The 17,097-nt window shown below is 39.6% G+C and overlaps 1 protein-coding gene across 1 annotated transcript; it reads left to right on the top strand.

The window, feature by feature from the left end:
* The first annotated feature begins 650 nt into the window (after positions 1-650).
* Positions 651-9,479, top strand: KCNV1 (potassium channel, voltage gated modifier subfamily V, member 1). The gene is made up of 4 exons (XM_011934351.1): positions 651-874; positions 1,301-2,561; positions 3,708-4,237; positions 7,886-9,479. Exons 2-4 carry the CDS (start codon positions 2,101-2,103, stop codon positions 8,395-8,397), a joined length of 1,503 nt encoding a protein of 500 aa, XP_011789741.1. The 5' UTR covers positions 651-874; positions 1,301-2,100; the 3' UTR covers positions 8,398-9,479.
* Positions 9,480-17,097: the final 7,618 nt, after the last annotated feature.

Here is a 17,097-nt window from a genome sequence, read left to right as displayed (position 1 = left end):
TTTATTAAAACTTGAAATTTCACTGAGAAAGGCACTAAGACCCTCGAAGTAAATGATAGCTAGACGTCCCACAGCCAGTTGGCAAAGTTAGAACTAAACAGTAACTTTTTTGTCCAATCTATGAAAAATCTTATTCTACTACATCAGGCTACCTACTTGTGTCTTTATATATACTACCTAATATGTGTGTGTGTGTATACTTTGTAATATATACTTATATATGTAAGTGTATACATCATATATGCTTTCCAATATGTATTCTGTATATACTTACTAGAAAACAACAAAGATGAGTGTGGTTCACTCTCTCTGGCAAAGACTGGAAAAATGCATGATTCTGAGATGCCTGCTGAAAACGAGAAAACCTTGAACCATGCCAAACAAAGCAGTTAATATAACTGCCCTAACCTCAAGTTAAGCATACTGATCAAGTTGGAAATTTTGTTCAGGAACATTTGCAAAGGCACATCCAGGGAAACGGGAATCAAATGCAGTAATTCTGCAAGTGTATTCAGGATGAATATAATATTCAGTGTCACCAGGCACCTCACTCCCCCCGCCCCCACCCCCGCCGTCTCACCTCCCTCCCTTAGATCCTGCCACTCCCCTCTGCTGGTGCTGGAAGCACTGGGCGGGTGGCTCTCCGGGCTAGAGCGGGCGGGGCGGCCCCGCTTAGCCTAAGCCCAGGGTCCAGGAGCCCGGAGGGAGGTGGAGGCAAGGCGAGGCAGCAGGCGCTGAGTAGAGCTCAGTTGGAGCACAGTTTCCCTCCTGGACCGGTCGAGTCAGACCTCACGTGTAGACCAAGAGGATCAAAGGAAGGGTACGTTACCTGCGGCGCCGGTTGTGCGCAGATCAGATGTGCCGGGAGCTGCAGGTGAGTCACTTGCTCTTCCCTCCCGCCCCCACCTCCGCGCCCCGAGTCCAACAGGTTGGATGGAGCGCAGCTTCCAGCGGCCCCGTGGGTTCACTTCTAGTCTCACCTGGGCGCTGGCCTCGGCTTCTCCCTTTACCGAGGGAGGCCGTCGTTACTATTTAAATTTCTGCCCCAGCCCACGCTTGTTCTATTCCTTGCCTTTTTGCCTTTCCTTCTAAAATGAGAGCTCCGCTGTGCTCAGAACACCTGCTCTCCGGGAAACTTGTAGGGACAGAAATGGCTAAAAGGAAGGGTGCCTCAACAAAGTGCCTCAACACGAGGTGTACACTCGACTGGGTGGGAACTGACAGTGACACTCCTAGTTCTTAGTGACCCACTGGGGCTTCAATAAAAAGTCATCATTAATTATTCTTGTTTCTCAACCAGGAGGTCAAAACCTAAGGGAGACAGGAGAAGAAAATGGAGCGTCAGTGATCATCAGACTAGAATGAGAGTGAATTGGGAGAAAATGGTGCGGCCCCCTCACCCAGAGCACCCTCCCCCACCTGCTCACATCCCCAGCGAACACCTCCGGGGAGGCCTATGAGGCAGCAGTGAAAGAAGAGGGAGGAATATAAAGTCTCAAGTTGGAAGGGACCCGGTTACCACTTCCTTTGCTTTCTGAACTTTTTGTTTTGGTCTCCTGCGGGCAGGAGTGAGTCTCGCCATCCCCCTTGCTTGCTTGCTTGCATTCAGCTAAGAGTCATCTTCTCTCTTCTTCTTCCTCCTCCGCCCCACATCTCCCTCCTTCCTCCCTTCCCCAACCCCTCCACCCACCAAGTAGCGAGTCATTCAATCTGTACACCTCCTGGGCTGAGAATCGCAATTGCGAAGTTGGGAGGCGGGGTGACAACGTTTGAGAAGGGCCAGGGCGACCGGCAGTGTGCACAGGGACTGTGTCGGGCTTGGACCTCACCTCATCCTTTCTCTTAGAGCGACCCTTCCTCTGCTCCCAGTCTCCTCTCTCTGCCACTTGTGCGCTGCTTCCGCGCACTCGCGGCTCCCTAGCGGCAGGAGGAGGAAGGAACACAGCGGGTGGAGAGAGTGCGCCAGAGAGAGGTAACCCCTTCGGGAGCCCGGGGAATCCCGGTCGCCACCAGGGGCCGTGCCACCGCCCTCGCGGGCCCAACGCTTCCGGCGTGTCCCCAACTTTGTGGCGCCCTCAGGCCGCGGCAACTGGGATAGAGATGCCTTCCAGCGGCAGAGCGCTGCTGGACTCGCCGCTGGACAGCGGCTCCCTGACCTCCCTGGACTCTAGTGTCTTCTGCAGCGAGGGTGAAGGGGAGCCCTTGGCGCTCGGGGACTGCTTCACGGTCAATGTGGGCGGCAGCCGCTTCGTGCTCTCGCAGCAGGCGCTGTCCTGCTTCCCGCACACGCGCCTTGGCAAGCTGGCCGTGGTGGTGGCTTCCTACCGCCGCCCTGGGGCCCTGGCCGCCGTGCCCAGCCCTCTGGAGCTTTGCGACGATGCCAACCCCGTGGACAACGAGTACTTCTTCGACCGCAGCTCGCAGGCGTTCCGCTATGTCCTGCACTACTACCGCACGGGCCGCCTGCATGTCATGGAGCAGCTGTGCGCGCTCTCCTTCCTGCAGGAGATCCAGTACTGGGGCATCGATGAGCTCAGCATCGATTCCTGCTGCAGGGACAGGTACCCCGGAGGCATGCGGCGGCTGGGCGGGGAGGCGGGCTCGGCAGAGAAGGAGAGGAAGGCACAGGTAGATTTGAGACTTTACATAAGCTTCGCTGGAGCCAGGCCTAGCAATAAGGTGTGGCCACTTCTGGGTTGACAGGTGGGGTGGGGGTGGGGGACTGGAAAGCGTCATCGCCAACTTTTGAATAGAACTTTTTCAATCTCTTTGTTCCTTTTTTGAGTATGCTAATTTAACATATAAGGCAAGGGACTTCAGGCCCATAATAAATATTTGGTGACTGAATAAATGAATCAGAAAAGCCATGCTCCAAAAGATGCATGTATAGGGATAAAAGATTTGGCACGCAGCATTATCATTTATCAAACCTAGAACACTGACTGAAAAACTTGAATGGAGAATTGTTTTAAACATAGAAGATAAAAGGTTGGTCCCTTGATTGAAAGACTGTGGAACTCTGAGGTTACCTTGCTATTATTACCATTTCTTCATGAATACATTTCCTTTATACACACAAAAAAGTTCCGTCTGCCAAACATCTGTTCTTGTTACCAGAAAATGGGTAATAAAATGTATTAATCCAAAGTAGCTTTGCTATGTATAAACTTCTACTAAGACAGTGTCATTTTAAAAATTATAATCCAGGCCGGTCGTGGTGGCTCACGCCTGTAATCCCAGCACTTTGGGAGGCCGAGGTGGGTGGATCACTTGAGGCGAAGAGTTCGAGACCCCCGCCCCCAGGCAACATGGTGAAACCCTGTCTCTACTAAAAATACAAAAATTACCCGGGGTGGTGGCACACACCTGTAATCCCAGCTACTTAGGAGGCTGGGGCAGGAGAATTGCTTGAACCTGGGAAGTGGAGGCTACAGTGAGCTGAGATCACTCCACAGCACTCCAGCCTGGGCCGCAGAGCGAGACTCCATCTCAAATAAAATAAAATAAAATGAAAAAAGAAAAATAATCATAATCCTAAGGGAGAAATTCTGAATACTGTGGGTAAGACACAACCTAACTAAAATATGAATAGACATTTTTCTCCATTTCGTTGAACGAAAAGTCTGACCTCCCTGCCATGTTTAATTATCTTATACTTCTGTATTTTAATAAAGTTTGACTAATCACCAAATTGTTTTCTCTACAAGATACTTCAGAAGAAAAGAGCTGAGTGAAACTTTAGACTTCAAGAAGGACACAGAAGACCAGGAAAGTCAACATGAGAGTGAACAGGACTTCTCCCAAGGACCTTGTCCCACTGTTCGCCAGAAGCTCTGGAATATCCTGGAGAAACCTGGATCTTCCACAGCTGCCCGTATCTTTGGGGTCATCTCTATTATCTTCGTGGTGGTGTCCATCATTAACATGGCCCTGATGTCAGCTGAGTTAAGCTGGCTGGACCTGCAGCTGCTGGAAATCCTGGAGTATGTGTGCATTAGCTGGTTCACCGGGGAGTTTGTCCTCCGCTTCCTGTGTGTGCGGGACAGGTGTCGCTTCCTAAGAAAGGTGCCGAACATCATAGACCTCCTTGCCATCTTGCCCTTCTACATCACTCTTCTGGTAGAAAGCCTAAGTGGGAGCCAGACCACGCAGGAGCTGGAGAACGTGGGGCGCATTGTCCAGGTTTTGAGGCTGCTCAGGGCTCTGCGCATGCTAAAGCTGGGCAGACATTCCACAGGTATTCAGATTTCATTGATGACTTTTAATTTGCATTGCATGTCAGCATTCATTATTTGACCACAGTACAAGGAAAGTAACGCTGAACTGATATTCAAAACTACCAACTCCCATACTTTACCCGATCATGACCTCTAAGGAGATATTGGGAAGATAAAACCTTGAAGTTGTTATCACAGGTATAGAGAAGTGAGCTCTCACATGCCTCCTCTCCATAAGAGAAATGTTGAGAGAAAATTTGACCATTTGCTAACCTCAGTTTATTTGAAACCATTGCCCAGAAGATTTACAAAAATTAAAGGCACTCTGCCTCTTCAAGGTTCTAGACAAAACAGGCCTAAATGACACATAAAAAGATACACATAAATTATATATGATATATAGGGACATAAACCAATTTCTCTTCAGTATCCAAGAAGTACTTGCCACATATACTCCTTGGCAGAAGGGAAAGTCAGCCCTTCAGAGCGTTCTCTGGCCATTTAGAAAGAGAAATGACTAGGCACAGGTGGCCTTTCCAAAATTTTCGAAGAAGCAATGAAAATATTTTGCTTTGGGAGAAAGCAAAATGAACTAATGAAATGCTTTATCTAGTATCTGAAGGTTTTCTTGTCCCTAACCTGGGATGTATGAGAGAGGGGAATACAGAAATCCCTTAGTTTTTTGTGTGTCATAGAGCCTTTGAAAATACAATTAATATTTTCCTAGAAAAGTCTCCATATAACACACACACAAACACATAAGGTACGTGAAAATTATAATCAATATCAGTGAAAATCACAGGAACTGATTAAAAATGGTTCTTGCATCCCCAACAGTAGTAGTTATCAGTGGCTGGCCCGGCAACTGTCAGATGTTTTGGAGTACATGAGTTTCCTTATGACATACCTTAATGAAAATAAGAATCCCCAGACAAGCTTGTTGAAATACAGCTTCTGGCTCCAATCCCCAGAAAGCTTGAGGCCGGATCTAGGAGCACACATTTTATAAATAGTAAGTTCACCAATGACTTTGATGTAGGTGGTTCTTGGACAAAACCTTGAGAAACACTGAAGTATGATGTCATATTAATTTTATATATGTTGACACAAATACATATTAGCACAAACAAATGGACTACAGATTACTATCCCTATTTTATTTCCCTAGATATGTGCCCTGACTGACCACCTAAAAAAGGTTGATGGTAGTTGTCCTTCTAATAAATGTTGAGTGAAATTAACCTCTGATACGTTTTCCTTCAACATTTCTCTGGTAATTAGAAATCATTATAATACAATTTTGGTAGTGTATTTTCCTAGCTAGTCTCACATACCAGGAATTTGATAATGGTGTTTCTAACAACTTTTACAAGTACCACTCTTTGTTTTCTGACACAGATAATGGGATGCTTTCTTCAAGTATTTATAAACTCTTCACAAGACTCAATTTAAAAACACCCAGTAAAGACTACATTTTTTTCTAGAAGAAAGGAAAAGGAAAATAACCGTAATTTCCACAATGTCACCTCTTCAAAGATTTTCTCCATTCTAAAACATGTATAAAGTTTTAGTAAACCCTTAATTATTAAAAATATATGACTAGGATATTTGACAATTTTTGCCTCAACACTACACTTATTAAAATTTAAATATAGATGATCTATTTCCCTATGTAATAATTATAAATAAAAATTGAGAGGTGTTATAGAATAATAACACCTTTTGGCCAGACAACTAGGTTTAAATCATGGCTCTGTAGCTTTCTACTAGATAAGCTATCTCTTCATGCCTCAGCCTCCTCATCTGTATAATCGCATAACAATTACCTTGTCCCTCTTACATCCTTTCTTTTGAGGATTCTCTGAGTTAATAGAGATAACATGCTAGAAATTCCACCCACTTTGTTTTCCTTTACAAAATTGTTTTGAACATTTGCTTTAAATTAAAACAGTGTTTCCAGACAAATGCTATGCATCTCCTCATGTGTTGTGAATTTATTTAAGGAACGTAATTCCATGTAAACACATCAAGGCCAGTTCTTTATAAAGGTAAAGATATTATAAAGGTATTCTGAAAGATATTCTTTTAAAGTTAAACTTCAAACTATTCAATGATCTTTAAAAATAGCTGGTTAATAATTCAAGAATATCTCAAACTTTGAAGAGCAAGATTCAAAATCGTAAGAGTATGATTAGTATGTTAATGCATTTGAAATAGTTTCTAGTGAGTGAATAAAAACAAATAATGATTCTAAGGGGTATTATTTTGGACTTCTGAGGCAATATCATTTTGACATTATGTTGATATTATTTCAAAATGTGGATAAACTTTATTAACCACCTCTCTAGTATTAGGGAATAAATCGTATGGTTCATTCAAAGCCTAGTTCCATAATGGGCTTTTCTTTCTTTCTTTTTTTTTTTCTGAGACAAAGTCTCATTCTATTGCCCAGGTTGGATTTTAATGGCATGGTCTCGGCTCACGACAAACTTCGCCTTACGGGTTCAAATTATTCTCCTGTCTCAGTCTCCCAAGTAACTAGGATTACAGGCGCACACTATCACAACGGGCTGATTTTTGTACTTTTAGTAGACACAGGGTTTCACCATGTTGGCCAGGCTGGTCTCGAACTCCTGACCTCGTGATCTGCCTGCCTCGGCCTCCCCAAGTGCTGGGATTATAGGCGTGAGCCACCACGCCGGCTCATAAGGGGCTCTTACTCCCCTTAGGACCTAGTGTCTTCAGAGACAGAATTGGACTATCGAGGGTCTGTCTCCCTGGGGTTTAATAAATCCTCAGATCTAGGAATGGAAAAGCAGCCAATGCTTCATAATGAGTAAATTCTCTAGTGGTTCCATTCTCCATATCTTTGTGCAATGGAGGAATATTCTGTATTCAGGTCTGTTATTATAGGAAAGCAGAAATTTTATGTACTCAAGGGAGATAATTTCCTATAGCTTTGGTACTAAGGACTAGGGTTTCAGTGGGTGTCTTGGGAGTTCAGACATCCTCTTGATATACCGCTGAGAATATCCCCTGAATATACATGTGATGTTCTCATGTCAAGTTTATCACCAATGCCTAACTTCCTTCTGCTGCTTCACTTTGTTGCTATGGTGCCCATTGTTTACTTTATCTGGCTTTCCGGTAATCAGGTTCCTGATTGTGTTAAACTTCACAAGGAAGGTGAGAAAAACAGACACATAAAATACAAGACAACATAAAATTGGCATTAGAAACAAGTGCTAAAACGATGCACTGAAATGCAGATGTGACCAAATGAGCCCTCCACATACAACACCGCAAAGGCCTCTTATTGTGCAGACTAAAGTACAAAACTCCTATCATACCACCCCTGCCTGCCTTCAGCCTTACTTCTCGCCTTCTTTTTAATAGTAGAAGTTCAATAATTCTATAGGTGAATTAATGAATCTAATTATATTTCTCTCTAGCCTTCTCAACTTGGTCCCATCAACTAGACTGTGAACTTCCTGAGCACAAGGATTATGATTTAATCAACTTTGTATCCCCAGAACATTGCCCAGTGCTGGGGACATTTAAGTGTGCAATGCAGTTTGTGGGTGGAGAGCCAAGAGGGAGAGGGGATGGAAGGGAAGGAAGGGAGAGAAGAGGGATGCCAATGACTGACAGCATTTGTTCTATTGCAGGATTACGCTCCCTTGGGATGACAATCACCCAGTGTTATGAAGAAGTTGGCCTACTGCTCTTATTTCTCTCCGTGGGAATCTCTATATTTTCAACTGTAGAATACTTTGCTGAGCAAAGCATTCCTGACACAACCTTCACAAGTGTCCCTTGTGCATGGTGGTGGGCCACCACCTCTATGACTACCGTGGGATATGGGGACATTAGACCAGACACCACCACAGGCAAAATCGTGGCCTTCATGTGTATATTATCAGGAATTCTTGTCTTGGCCTTGCCTATTGCTATTATTAATGATCGCTTCTCTGCTTGCTACTTCACCTTGAAACTCAAGGAAGCAGCTGTTAGACAGCGTGAAGCCCTAAAGAAGCTTACCAAGAATATAGCCACTGACTCATATATCAGTGTTAACTTGAGAGATGTCTATGCCCGGAGTATCATGGAGATGCTTCGACTGAAAGGCAGAGAAAGAGCAAGTACCAGGAGCAGCGGGGGAGATGATTTCTGGTTTTGAATTAATTTTCAATTTATTTACAAAAGCTATGTACAATTTACTAAAATGATAAAGCAGGGATGTGGATTTCTATATTCTGATGATGAGTCTCTTCGGAGTACTGCTCATCTTAATTAATTTTTGCTGATACATTGCTTCATCTACTAGAATATTTCACATCACCTATAACAACTGCACAGTGTTCTGACACATCTGAGTATCCAAAATAGCCAATTAACACAATCAAATACAACTGGGCCAATATAAACATGTTTGAATTGTCAAATATAAAATAATGTTATTGCAATACATACAAAAAGTTAAAGACTTTATATATCGCTAATAGTAGAAATTTTCTACACCACTAATTTTTTAAAAATGGAAGTTAAACTGCATAGCTCAGAGAAAGATAAGTAAATATTTAAGAACATATTGAACAACTTTGCTATTTAAAGATATTATCCAAGTACATAAATTATTCCTTTCTCTATCAATTCAAGCTATTGAATATAATAATTAGCTTTACAAGAGGAAACCCTTATTTGATGGGCAGAGATTGTATCCCTACCTTCTTTTTCGTGTAAACCACTGGTCACAAATGAACTGATCTCTGTATCCCATTATTACTATAAGAGGTGGGAATCCCAAAACTGCTTAGATTGCAGTACATGAGTCTGCACAAAAACTTCAACAATTGCACATCTTCATTCTCCCAACTGAGTGTAATATGTGGAGCATAAAACAGCATATTTCTTAGTACTTCATGAATATCAGATGGTCTTTAAATGTCTCTTTATGGATGTATTGTTCACGTTATGGCTTTAAAATAATGAATATGTGAAAGTGAGGTAGTGAACATCCTAAATTTCTACACTGAAATTATTAAATAATCTTAATTCATAAAATGGGAAATATATGTTGAATGACATCACTGGATGAACTTGAAGATCTTTTATTTGTTAACAAAAAATATTATGGACAGCTTTCTGACTGTTGGGGTAAATAGCAAATGTTCAAACTTTACAGGCATTTTGACATTCATGATAATAATACAATTCCTAGACATTGTGTTATATAATTAAAGCCAAAACCTCTAAAGCTAAGAACTAGCTCATGATTCACATTATTTTAGTAAATGAGATTCTAAAACCTAAGAATAACAAGGAATGCATCACTTTCATACCTACATTTCCAATATAATAGAGCCCCCAAGGGGAAGAAAATTGGTTCTTGAGGAAAAAGAAAAAATCTTATCACTTCATATACAAAACACAGATAAGCATATTGAGTATATCTGTGGTATTAACATTTCGTGGGGGGAGATATTAGGGAAAAAATGCCTAGAAGGCTCTTTGCCAGGGGTTCGTGGTAATAAGAAATAAACATTGAGGACTGCTTTAATATATAGCTATAACATATTTCACAAACTTTATTCAAGACATCCTATTATGCTATGCACTACCAAGAAAGAAAGATGCCAGTCAATTGTAAGATGCCATTAACTGTAAAATGCATCCGGATTTCAGATATGTAAAAATTTAAAATAAGCACCTTAAAATCAATGACATATCGCATGTTCTACCTCCTGTTTTCTGGTATGCATGGTTAAGCTCTGAAAACATTTTCACTGATGGCATGAGTTTTAGATTGTGTGCTAAAGTACTTTAATTCATTTAACTTGTTTCCACTTCTCCTAAATATTAGAAAAGGTTCAGGAGATATGAATATTAATAAGATAAATATTTTCCTTCTTACACACATACATGGGTGCTAGAGTGTGGCACAGGGCCACTAGTCGTAGTATAAATCCCTTCCACAATCTGAAGGGGAAGAAGAAATTAGACACAGAAGGTAACCTTACTCCAGCTTTTCTTGAACTTTCCCTAATAAGAATAGTTACTCTGATCCAGGACTGTGCTCTGTATTCATCATATATTATGCCATTTTATCCTCAAAATATCCCTATTATATAATTACTATTCTTATACTCTTCAAAATACATATTTTATATATTTGTCAACTCAACAAATATTTATTAAGGATCTTTTGGTGTGCCAGGGACTGGGACTAGGGAGTCTTTCTTAAACAAGACTAGGTCCTGTTTTCTTGTACTTAACATTCTATTCAAAGGTGTGTGAGGGAAAGACAGAGAAACTGAAACATTAAAAGGTATAAACTTGCCTAAATTCACACAGGCTATAGACGGCAGAGCCAGGGCTGAACACCAACCTGCCTGACCCTGAAAACGACAATCCTAAAAGTCAAGTTGCAGATTTCATTCTTCCTACACAAGCTCTGCATAGAAATTTATTTTTTAGGCAGGCAAGCCAACTTCTTGTGCATGGAGAAGTTCAATATGCCTTAAGTAAAATATCAGCTTATTCTCAGAGGTGGAATGGTGCTTTTAAGTAAAGGCTGTGGTGACACCTTATAGTCATTATTAGATTAAAAAAATATTATCTTTAGAGTAAATAGTAGTTGGAAAATAAAAAAAATTTAAAACTATGTGTATACATATGTATATATGTTTTTATCACGGAGGATCCTAAACATCTTCTCTACAAATGTGCTGTTAGCTATATAAATGTTGTCAAGATGTAAGTATTCAGAAAGAAGTTTTAAAATGTCATTGCTTACTCAATTTTGCTGTTAAATAAAATATCAGTTTATTTATCCAATGAATGTATATATAAGCAAACCAAATTTCATTTAAGTAAAAAAATCAAAGCAGGAACTCTGCCAATTTTATATCCCATTGTTTTAACACATTAAACACTTTTTAAACATCTAAGAATTATTGTTCTGAAACAATAATTTTTAAAAATATAAATAATTGAATTATTGTCTTTCTCTAAGCTATTTAGAGAACACTACTTTCTTTGTTTTGTCTTGGTTTTTTGAGACGGAGCCTCGCTCTGTGACCCAGGCTGGAGTGCAGTGGTGCAATCTTGGCTCACTGCAAGCTCCGCCTCCTGGGTTCACGCCCTTCTCCTGCCTCAGCCTCCCAAGTAGCTGGGACTACAGACGCCCGCCACCTCGCCCGGCTAATTTTTTGTATTTTTAGTAGAGACGAGGTTTCACCGTGTTAGCCACTTTCTTTGTTAATTTAACTGTTATTTTAAGTTCAGGGATATATGTGCAGGTTTGTTATACAGGTAAATTTGTGTCATCAGAGGTTTTTTGTACAGATTATTTCATAACCCAGGTATTAAACCTAGTACCCATTAGTTATTTTTCCTGATCCTCTCTCTCCTCCTAACCAGCACCCTCTGCTAGGCCCCAGTGTGTGTTGTTTCCCGCTATGTGTTCATGTGTTCTCATTATTTAGTTCCCACTTATAAGTGAGAACATGTGGTATTTGGTTTTCTCTTCCCGCATTACGATAATAAGGATAATAGCTTCCAGCTCCATCCATGTCCCTGCAACTGACATGATCTCATTCTTTCATATGATATGGCTGGATAGTACTTCATGGTGTATACACACATTTTCTTTATCCAGTCTACAATTGATGGGCATTTAGGTTTATTCCATGTCTTTGCTACTGTGAATAGTGCTGCAATGAACATACATGTGCATGTATCTTTATAATTACACAATTTATATTCCTTGGTTATATACCTATTAATGGGACTGCTGGATCCAGTGGTATTTCTGTTTTTAGGTTTTTGAGGAATTGCCACACTCTCACATGGCTGAACTAATTTACACTCCCAGCAACAGTGTATAAGTGTTCCAATTTCTCCACAAGTTCACCAGCATCTGCTTTTTTTTTTTTTTGACTTTTTAATAATTGCCATTCTGACTAGTGTGAAATGGTATCTCACTGTGGTTTTGATTTGCATTTCTCTAATGATCAGTGATATTGAGGCTTTTTTCATATCATTGTTGGCTGGATGTATGTTTTCTTTTGAAAAGTGTCTGTTCATATCCTTTGCCCACTTTTTAATGGGAAATTTTTGTTTTTTTCTTATAAATTTAAGTATCTTATAGATGCTGGAATATTAGACCTTTGTAGATGTACAGTTTGCAAATATTTTCCCCCAATCTGTAGGTTGTCTGTTCACTCTGCTGATAGATTCCTTTGCTCTGACAAAGCTCTAGAGTTTAATTAGATCCCATTTGTCAATTTTTCCTTTTGTTGCAACCGACTTTTGTGTCTTCATCACGAAATCTCTGCCTGTTAGAAAACACTACTTTCAAACATTTAAATGCATATGGGCAATGCTTGAGTACCTAAAAAAGCAATTTTAAGAAATTACTGATGTCTCTCTATTAAGAGTGACATATTCATATTTTATTTTATGTGTATATTATTTATATAACATACAAGAAATTGTTGCATTTATCATTTTAATGCAAAGTAGTATCAACTATAATGGATTAGATGCACAAATAACTGAGGTAGGAATCTCAGTTCTGTGTTTTAATGTGGAATTCTTATGCTTATTAAAATATTTTGATTAGCTGTTGCAGAAAATAGATATGCTGACCCAATTTATCTAAGCAAAACATTGTCACTGGATAAGCTTACTACCTTGAGAAATATTTTTATTGATACATTGTGTTAACAAGAAAAGTCTCTTCTTTTGAAATATTAGCCATTAATAACGGTCTTATGAATCCTTCAGTTCAGATCCAACAAGATATTGGATAACAGGCAAATGATGTGTTCTGATGATTTCCTTCATGACTTTTCTTTGCAAAGCATCACCATCCCAGAACTCTCTCCAAGCCATACTAATATAAGGAAGATAAATGTCACATAGGGAGAGCTTTACTCACCAACAGGGAATTGCTCACATGGTACATTTTTGAGGATGATAGGAAAACCTGGATACTCACCATCCTTATGTTCTCACTGTGTTTATATTATATTATATTGTATTATATTATATTATAATCACTCCCTTGCTTGCCCTCTCAACTCTAGTGCCCCTCTCTTCCTTCCTGGTATTAAATTGGCAATACCTTGACTCTAATTAAATCCAATCCAATGCCTTCTTGTGCCTGCCCTTGTAGAGTAGATCATGCCCTACAGAAAAAAACACAATGCCTGCAGACTGCTCTCACTTTACATTCATGCCTACAACCCCAAATGGGTTCTTAAAGCTTCCAGGCAATCTCATATGGCACTTCCTGAGTCCATTCACTTTCCTGAGACAAGTAAAAACCTCTAACACCTCCCTTGGATTCCGCTTTTACTCAGAAAATAGAATCAGAAGAGGATTTTTTAAAAAAGAGTCATCACCCACATTTATCCATCTACCTCCATCTGTGCCTATTAACTCTGCCTTTCCTCACTTTACGAAGGTTGGATCGTCCATCCACACTTTATCTCCGACTCCAGGACGTTGCTACAGAGAGCTTTTCCCCTCTTCTTAGTATTTTATCAAATTTCCCCCTTCCTACTTCCTGTCAGCACACAAACATGATTTTTTTCCCATCTTAAAATCAAAGAAAAAAAAAAAGCCATCAAAATTCCTTGAATCTATTTCGTCCTCTAGAAAACATCGAATTCTCTTCTCTTTTTTATGGCAAAAGTATTTGACAGCAGTCTCCATACTCACTCTCTCCCTTTGCATATTCACTGTGTATCTTCCCATTCTTTCCTGAAAATTCACATAAGTCTACCACCCCTACAACTCCTGTAAAACTTTCTCTTAAGGTCAGCAGTGACCCCATCATTGCCAAATCCAATCATTTCTTAGAACTCATATTGCCAGATTCATCAACAGCATTTTGCAAGATTAATTACAGATTCTTCCTTAAAACACTTCCTTCACTTGATTTCCAGTCCTTCATGCCTTCCTAATTTAATCCCCACTTCACTGTTCAGTCATCTTTTCTAATTGAGGTCGTAAATCAGAGCTTAATCATCAGTCCTCTTTTATGCTTCATTTATTCTGCTCCCTTGATAAAAATCACCTGATTCCATGGCTTACATATCATTGATTCTTGGTCAATTCCCAAATTTCTACATCCAGATTAGAACTTTCCTCTCACTGTATTTCCAGATATGTGAACTAACTGCCTGTTCAAAAGATATCTAATAAACATCTCACAATTTGCACATCCAATAACAAATTATTTATCTTTTCCCCAAACTCTAAGTTCAAGTCCTCTGAGAAGCAGATGCCAAGACAGGTGATTTTTACAATATTGATTATGTGCAAGATATTTACTTGGGGAAAAATGCTTATGAATAATAAAGAGAAGGAATCTAGAGAAAGTGGGAAGACTCTTCAGACCGTGATGCAGGTCTGACAGCTATGAAGAAGAGGGAGGAGGAGGAAAATTGGGTGGAAAAAAAAAAAAAAGGCACTGATTACATCCCATTCCTAAGAAACTTCAGCCGGTTGGATGGAAAATACTTGAGAAAAAGTAGTCCATTAAGGAGTCCTACATTTTTTAAGAGATGGAATGATTGGCATATCTCGGAGATATTACAGGTTAATTTCCAGCCCACCCACAATAAAGTGATTATCACAATAAAGTGAGTCACATGAATTGTTTTGAGTTTCCATTGCATATATAATTATGTTTACACTATACTATAGCATATTAAGTGTGCAATAGCATTAGATCTTAAAAACAATGTATTAACAATGTAAAACTAGTTTATTGCTAAGAAACGCTAATAATCATCTGAGCCTCAGCAAGTTGAAATCTTTTTGCTGATAGAAGGTCTTGCCTTAATATTGATGGCTGCTGACTGGTTAGGGTGGTGGTTACTGAAGCTTGGGGTGGCTGTGGCTATTTCTTTAAATAAGACAACAATGAAGTATGTACATCGATAATTGATATTTTCCTTCACAAATACTTTTCCATAGCATGAAATGCTGTGTGATAGCATTTTACCCACAGTAAATCTTCTTTCAAAATTGGAGTCAATCCTCTCAAGCCCTGCTGCTGTTTTATTAACTATATCTTTGTAATATTCTGAATCATTTGTTGTCATTGCAACAATATTCACAGCATCTTTGCCAGGAGTAAATTACATCTCAAGAAATCACTTTCTTTGCTGTTCTTCCATTAGAAGCAACTCCTCATCCATTAAAGCTGTGTCATGAGATTGCAGCAACTCAATCACATCTTCAGATACCACTTCTAATTTGAATTCTTTAGCTATTTCCACCCCATCTGTAGTTAGTTCCTCCACTAACGTCTTGAACCCCTTAAAGTCATCTGTTAGATTGTGAATCAACTTCTTCCAGTCTCCCATAAAAATTGATAGTTTGACCTCCTCCTATGAATCACAAATGTTCTTAGTGACATCTAAAGTTGTGAATTTTTTCTAGAAGGTTTTCAAATTACTTTGCTCAGACCCATTAGAGGAATCACTGTAGCAGCTATACTCTTATAAAATGTATTTCTAAAATACTAGGACTTGAAAGTTAAAATTACTCCTTGCTCCATGGGATATAGAATGAGTGTTGTGTTAGCAGGAATAAAAACAACATTAAACTCCTGTACATCTCCAGCAGAGCTCTTGGGTGACTAGACACATTGTTAATGAGAAATGATATATTTTGAAAGTATTTTTTTTTTTTTTCTGAGCAGTGGGTCTCAACAGTGGGTCTCAACAAATATTCAGTAAGCCATGCTACAAACAGACATGTTGTCATCCAGGATTTTTGTTTCACTTATAAAGCACAGCAAGGATAAATACAGCATAACTCTTAAGGGCCCTGCAATTTTTCATATGGTAAATATGTACTGGCTTCAACTGCAGATCATCAGCTACATTCACTTCTAAAAAGATAGCCTGTGTTTGTAAGCTTTGAAGGCAGGCATTAATCTATCCTCTTTAGCTATGAAAGTACTAGATAGCATCTTCTTCCAATGCATGCCTATTTCATATATATTGAAAACCTACTGTTTAGTGTAGCTACTTTCATCAATTATCTTCACTAGATCTTCTAGATAATTACTGCAGCTTCTATGTCAGCACTTGATGCTTCACCTTGAACTTTCATATTAAAGTTTTTAACGTTTCTGGAGAGCATTTTTTTCCTTAAACCTCATCAGCCAAACTCTGTTAGCTTCAAACTCTTCTTCTGCAGTTTCCTCACCTTTCTCAGCCTTCATAGAATTGAAAAGAGGGAGAGCCTTGCAGTGGATTAGACTCTGGCTTAAGGGAATGTTGTGGCTGGTTTGATCTACCTAGACCACTAAAACTTTCTCCATATCATCAATAGACTGTTTAACTTTCTTATCATGTGTGTGTTCACAGGGATATAATTTTTAATTTCCTTCAATAATTTTTTCTTCACGTTCACAACTGGCTAACTTTTTGGCACACAAGGCCTAGTTATTGGCCCATCACAGCTTTTAACATGCCTTCTTTATTAAGCTTAATCCTCTGTAGCTTTTGACTTAAAGTGAGAAATGAACACTTAGGCCCTTTTAGGGTTATTAATTGGTCTAATTTTCATATTGTCATTTCCTAAGGAGATTTAATATTGTCATTTCCTAATATTGTCAGGCCTAAGGAGAGGAAGAATGGCTGGTCGGTGGAGCCGTTAGAATGCACACATTTATTGATTAAGTTTGCCATCTTATATGGATGAGGTCTGTGAAGCCTCAAAACAATTACGATCATAACATCAAGGGTCACTTATCAGAAATCACTGTATTAGATATAGTAATAATTTAAAACATTGAAATATCATGAGAGTTACCAAAATTGGACACAGAGACATGATGTGATCACATGCT

Source organism: Colobus angolensis, unplaced genomic scaffold (assembly GCF_000951035.1).
Source record: "Colobus angolensis palliatus isolate OR3802 unplaced genomic scaffold, Cang.pa_1.0 Scaffold134, whole genome shotgun sequence".
In the NCBI taxonomy this organism is placed as follows: Eukaryota; Metazoa; Chordata; class Mammalia; order Primates; family Cercopithecidae; genus Colobus; species Colobus angolensis.
The sequence above is the reverse complement of the archived record's forward strand: the minus strand, read 5'-3'. Positions and strand labels throughout refer to the sequence as shown.

Excerpts from the sequence above, each read along its gene's own strand:
- KCNV1 (XM_011934351.1), top strand. The coding sequence starts at position 2,101 with ATGCCTTCCAGCGGCAGAGCGCTGCTGGACTCGCCGCTGGACAGCGGC. Across the intron at positions 2,562-3,707 it reads GATTCCTGCTGCAGGGACAG|ATACTTCAGAAGAAAAGAGC; the intron begins GTACCCCGGAGG and ends TTTCTCTACAAG. Across the intron at positions 4,238-7,885 it reads GCTGGGCAGACATTCCACAG|GATTACGCTCCCTTGGGATG; the intron begins GTATTCAGATTT and ends GTTCTATTGCAG.